This window comes from Panthera uncia, chromosome E3 (genome assembly GCF_023721935.1).
Source record: "Panthera uncia isolate 11264 chromosome E3, Puncia_PCG_1.0, whole genome shotgun sequence".
NCBI classification, from domain to species: Eukaryota; Metazoa; Chordata; class Mammalia; order Carnivora; family Felidae; genus Panthera; species Panthera uncia.
Genome location: NC_064815.1, coordinates 28,972,526 through 28,978,581, shown reverse-complemented (window position 1 = coordinate 28,978,581; position 6,056 = coordinate 28,972,526). Strand labels below are relative to the sequence as shown.

At 47.1% G+C, this 6,056-nt stretch overlaps 1 protein-coding gene across 3 annotated transcripts in view; it reads left to right on the top strand.

The window, feature by feature from the left end:
* The first annotated feature begins 240 nt into the window (after nucleotides 1–240).
* Nucleotides 241–6,056, top strand: part of LMTK2 (lemur tyrosine kinase 2) — a 78,688-nt gene continuing 72,872 nt past the window's right edge. For 2 of the 3 annotated variants that reach the window (XM_049638908.1, XM_049638906.1), the window contains exon 1: nucleotides 242–786. In XM_049638908.1, coding sequence (XP_049494865.1) covers nucleotides 699–786 — 88 coding nt within the window. In that variant the 5' untranslated portion in view covers nucleotides 242–698. Of the gene's footprint in view, nucleotides 787–6,056 lie in introns of all 3 variants that reach the window. The other variant, XM_049638907.1, reaches the window with a different exon arrangement.

Here is a 6,056-nt window from a genome sequence, read left to right as displayed (position 1 = left end):
TCCTATTCTTGTTGGACTGAAATAAAAGCCCAAGTATTCTTGATGGCTGCTAAGATGTATAGGTCAACCTAAGGAGAGAAGAGCCTAAAACGGCTATGCCAAGTAAAAAAGGCAGAAAACAAAACAGGCCTAGTTTTGCTCGTTTTAAAATACTGAAAAAAAATCAGATGGATTCTGAATGCTTTTTATTGTCTTCTTTATACTTCCCTGTATTTTAAAATTTAAAATAATTGTCGGCATTACCTGCTGCCCACGCACTCCTCGGTCTGCAGGGGGCGCACCGGCGGCCACCCTCCCTCTTTCAGGGTGGTGGGCGGGGCCTCTGGGGCCGGTGTGGAACGGACGATTGGCTGGCTGGGCTGTTTGTCACGGCATCCCGCCCCCACCCTACGTCACATGACGCAGCCCATCATGGCGGCAGGAGCGCGGCTGCCCTGGCCCGCGGCTCCGCAGGGCTGCTGCCGTTGCTGCTGTTGAGAGGCGGCGGCGGCGGCGGCACAGACGGGCGGGCGGGAAGGATGGTGTTTCTGTGGCCGGGGCGGCGGGTGCGGACTAGGAGCCGGGCTGAGGTTTGGCCGAAGCGACGTGTGCTCAGGAGCAGCTGGCGCGGGTGCCGCTGAGGCAGGCAGGACCGACTGACGGACGGACCGACGGAAGGAGACCCGAGAGCCGGCCCCGGGGGCCGTGCAGTGGGCGAGATGCCGGGGCCGCCGGCGTTGCTGCTACTGCCGCTGCTCCTGGCCGCCGGCAGTGCCGGGGCCGCGCCACTTCCGCAAACAGGTGCAGGTGAGCGGGCCCGCTGCGGGGACGCGGCTGCGGGAACCCAGGCTGCGGGGCCGCTGCGACGGCGGTGGCAGGGGAGGAGGCGGCGGGCCCCGTCCGGCGACGCCGAGGAATCGGAGGGCCTGCCAGGGCGGGAGGCCCCGGGGAAGCAAGCGATTAGGGAGGTTTCTGCCGCAGGGGCGTGGGGTGGGGGAGCGGGCAGCCTCTCCAGGGCCGAAGCGGGGGCGAGGCGATGCGGTTGGGCCCGGGGAGGGCGGCGAGCCGGGCGGCAGCGATCGACCCCTCCCGGCGTAGGCTGCGGTACCTGCTCTGAACCTGTTGCCCGGAGGTCCTCAGCCTACATCCCTTTCTGGCAGTTCTGCTTCCCTTTCAGATGTCACCTGCCTTCTGTGCGTTTCTCACATCTTATATTAAGAACCGTTTCTTAGCCCTAATTTTACTTGAATGCAAATGGCTTAATGAACTGTGCGGAGTTTCATTCGCTCCCTGCAACTTGTTCTGAAGTTGTAAATTGATTTTGGACGCTGTGCTTTTTTTCGGATTGAATCTCAAGGAATGAAAAGGAAACAACTCTGTAAATATTTCTATTTTAGGAAGCCAGTGATTAGAGTAGCAGTCTTTGAATAACTATTGACAGAATGGCCCAAGGGTGATTGAAGTTTCTATTTTAGCTACGTCAGTGTGTGGTTTTCTTTTCTTTTTCTTTTTTTCCTCCCCATTTTCTCTACATCCTCTTCAGTTGTGGTTTATTTTCCCAGATAAAACTTTACCCGAGGAAAGCATCCCAAGTTGAGTCATTTTTTTTTTAAAGAAAAAAAAAAAAAATCTGGGTTAAGATCTAGTGCTTGTCTTTGAAGTAAGGAGAGACTGAAATTTCATAGATTCATGAAATTTTGGAATTGAAAGAGTCCTTAAAGAAGATTTAACCTGATATCTTTGTTTCGCAGTTGAAGATACTGAGGCCCTGGGGGGGGGTCAAATGACCTACCCAAGGTGACACAGCTAAATTGTAGGCGGAGCCACATCTGAAACCCATGTCTGAGATTTCCCTAGTTATGTGATTTTTCCACTTCCCCACCTTAGGTCTTGTAAGTGTTTCGGAATACTCTTGAGGTTAAGAGTTATTTTAATACGATGTTAACCGGCTACACAATGTGGAAGTTCCCTTGCCCAGTAAAGACAAACGCATCCACTATGCAAGTTATAAATAATGTTTCCAGAGCTACACCAAGTTCTGTCATTGAGTGCCCTTTAGTTGGGTATTAACTGTTATCACTGTACCACGTAATGTATCGCTAAATTTTTGCCACTGCCTTAGATCAAATATTTGTTAGGGGCGCCTGGGTGGCTCAGTCGGTTGGGCGGCCGACTTCGGCTCAGGTCATGATCTTGCGGTCCGTGAGTTCGAGCCCCGCGTCGAGCTCTGTGCTGACGGCTCAGAGCCTGGAGCCTGTTTCAAATTCTGTGTCTCTCTCTCTCTGACCCTCCCCCATTCATGCTCTGTCTCTCTCTGTATCAAAAATAAATAAACATTAAAAAAAAAAAAAAGGGGCGCCTGGGTGGCGCAGTCGGTTAAGCGTCCGACTTCAGCCAGGTCACGATCTCGCGGTCTGTGAGTTCGAGCCCCGTGTTGGGCTCTGGGCTGATGGCTCAGAGCCTGGAGCCTGTTTCAGATTCTGTGTCTCCCTCTCTCTCTGCCCCTCCCCCGTTCATGCTCTGTCTCTCTCTGTCCCAAAAATAAATAAAAGACGTTGAAAAAAAAAAATTTAAAAAAAAAAAATTAAAAAAATTTGTTAGGTGAATTCTGTTTTCTGATCTGATAGACAAGAAAAGTGGATGTTATGAGAAGTGTATGCAGCCCAGGTATGAGTCACAGAAAGTGACAAAGTTGTAAAAGACAATACAGAAGAACGTGGATGGTGATATTGAAACTGATGGTGAAATTGAAAATTAGCACCAGAGTAGGATAGTGTGTAAAGAGTATTTATGTGAAAGGGATTCAAGAAGTTTCCAGATGACTGTGCACTTAAGTTTTTATATATTTTGAAAAACAGACTCTATGTGGGAACCTATAGGAATGTATCTCCTTATAAACCTCTTTAAAAAAAAATTTTTTTTTTAAGTTTATTTATTGAGAGAGAAAGACAGAGCATAAGCATGGGAGGGGCAAAGAGAGAGGGAGACACAGAATCCGAAGCAAGCTCCAGGCTCCGAGCTGTCAGCACAGAGCCCGATGCAGGACTCAAATCCACAAACCACCAGATCATGACCTGAGCTGATGTCGATGCTTAACCAACTGAGCCACCCAGGTGCCCCTCCTTATAAACCTCTTAACATGATTTTTATTCCGTTCTTTCACTTTCACCTCCATTTTTACGGAGGTACAGATCAGAATATTGGCGGTTTTGGGGGGAGCATTGTAAAACAAGACAATCAGGAAAAGTAATCCATAAATAGAAATACCAAATTTTGGCATGAATAAAGCATAAAGAAATATGTGGTGACTTATAGCAGCTTTTGCAGATTTCCCCTTCGTATTCTGTTGCTCAGAAGGAATACAATTAGACATGTGGCATATGAGTGACAGGTCCCTGGGGTTAAATTCTGTGGAAGAGGTGCTCAGTCACACATAGATTTGTGGGTTTGTGTTTCCATCCAAAAGAGATTATTAATCCTGGTAATGGAGATGGATTCTTGATGAAGATGTATGTGACCAAGAAGAATAAAGAAACCTCTGAGCTGATCCTGATAAGTGAGCTCACTGGTTAAGAGAGAGGAACCCGTCTTGAACATATATGTGAGCTGAAAGGGCAGTTAAATGTTGGAAGCGTTGTAACCCTCAAGCCTCTGATCCTGTGGGGACTGCGCTCCACACAGAAGTAGGGCTGGCCCTTTTCAAATTCAGGATACATGCCTCGCATGTAGTCTTTTGCCTCCTCGGCTTTGTTCTTTCCACTTAAATTCCAAACTGCTTGATAGTGCCTTGGAGAAAGCGTGGCTTATCAAAAATAGGTTGGAAAAAATACTTGAATGTTTTCCTTTGCCAGCCCATTTGCATGGGGGGAAAGAAATGAGGCAGTTAACTAAAATTCAGCCAAAATTCAGCCAAAATTCATTTCTAGGTTTCGGAAGTTGAAAAGGGTATTTACCCATTCAGTCATAATTAAGCTTTGTAAATACGTGGATTGCCTTTGCCTATCAGGCAAGAAGGCTCTTTCTTTCTTTTTTTAAATATATTTAAAAACATTTTTTAATTATTTTTTTTTTATTTTTGAGAGGCAGAGAGAGAGAGACAGAGCACAGGTGGGAGAGGGGCAGAGAGAGAGGGAGACACAGAATCTGAAGCAGGCTCCAGGCTCTGAGCTGTCCACACAGAGCCCGACGCGGGGCCCGAACTCACGAACCATGTGATCATGACCTGAGCCGAAGTTGGACACTCAACCGACTGAGCCACCCAGGCACCCCTCTTTCTTTCTTTCTTTCTTTCTTTCTTTCTTTCTTTCTCTCTCTTTCTTTAAGTTGGTTAATGTACAGTGTTATATTAGTTTCAGGTGTACAAGGAAAGCATTTCTTGGTTGAACTTTATTTTGGGCCTGTCTTTATTGCTCTGGGAGTCGCTCCTGCCCTCTTTGGGAGCCTTTTCCTGAGAATGTGTATTTCTGCAAGGGCCCTTGCTGGCTGTGTAGACGGAGATCGTGTCCGTCCTCACTGGAAAGCTTACATAAAGGGAGAAAGTCCACTGTTTTCACACACCGTTGAACGACCAGACTAAGGTTACAGTTGAGAAATTCTTTTCTCCATTCCTAGTGATGAGGTCATTCTTGTCTTAGAAAACACTTATGTACCTTTTGTGAGATTCTCAGTCACATCATAGAAAGAGATAGTGTATTTGTATACATTCCCCTAAGTCCCCTGTTTGTTATTAATACCAGGATAGTGGTTACACCAGGAAGCCCACTTCTGTTGTCCTGTGGCATATTAGGTCACAGAGTACAGAGGAAGCTGTTAGCAGTTCCAGATAAAGGAGCTCACGCAAGTCTGTGAAGCCAGTGGGACTCAGCTACTTATTAAACAGCAGCTAGTGAAACCGGGGCTCTCATTTTAGATTAAACAAACAGCCTTGGATCTTGAGAAAGATTCTGCAGTAAAGGAAGTGCTTTCTAAAGTGAATTCTAAGTGTGAGTTTTTGTGTTTATTTCGATGGCATCTGAGAAATAAAAATTATTTTCAACAGGCTTTTCGTGCTGATCATCTCAGGATTTATGGCTGTGAGGCTCAAGATTTCATTTAGGTTGGGAGTGTTGGTATTTGCTCTCAGTTGGTGGTATTTTTGGGGTAACTAAGTATGTTCATTTGCACAGTAATAGGAAGTCTGTCCAACAGTTTTGTAGCTGATGAGCATGGAAGTTATCAAATCTCTACAGTTTTGCTGATATCAATGTGCTGACTGTTCATGCAATTGTCTTGAAATTTAGAGAGTCCTTGGGTCTGCTGTGTCAGATAACAGCTGCACGTGTAATAAAAAAGATTTGTAACATAAATGAAATGTAATGTAAGGGGTGGCCAGGGTTCTGAAGCAAACAAGTGAGTCCTCAAAAAAGTCCTTATAGATGGACGTAATAAAAAGAATCCAACCTTTCAGTCCTGTTGAGAGTGTAAGTCGTGAACCAGTCACGGAGGAGCGGGTGTTGTGGACAGAACTGGGACTTTGGAGGTAGTCTGGGTGGGAGGCTTCCTTTGCCGCTTCAATAGCTTTTGAGACCTTGGGCCAGTTACTTGACCTCTCCGAGCTTCTCAAAACTCAACTCAAAAAAAAATGATGAGGGGCACCTGGGTGCCTCAGTTGGCTGAGCGTCTGACTCTTGATTTTGGCTCAGGTCATGATTGATCCCAGAGTCATGGGATTGAGCCCTGCATCAGGCTTTGCACTGAGTGTGGAGCCTGCTTGAGATTTTTTTCTCTCTCTTTCCATTTCCCTCTGCCCCTTTCCCCAACTCACGCGTGCGCGGTCTCTCTAAAATAAAATTAAGGGGTGCCTGGGCGGCTCAGTTGGTTAAGCACCTGACTCCTGATTTCGGCTCAGGTCATGGTCTCATGGTTTGTGAGATTGAGCCCTGCGTTGGGCTCTGTGCTGACAGTGCGGAGGCTGCTTGGGATATTCTCTCTCTCTCTCTCTCTCTCTCTCTCTCTCCCCCTCCCTCCCTCCCTCCCTCTCTCCCTCTCTCCCTCTCTCCCTCTCTCCCTCTCTCCCTCTCTCCCTCTCTCCCTCTCTC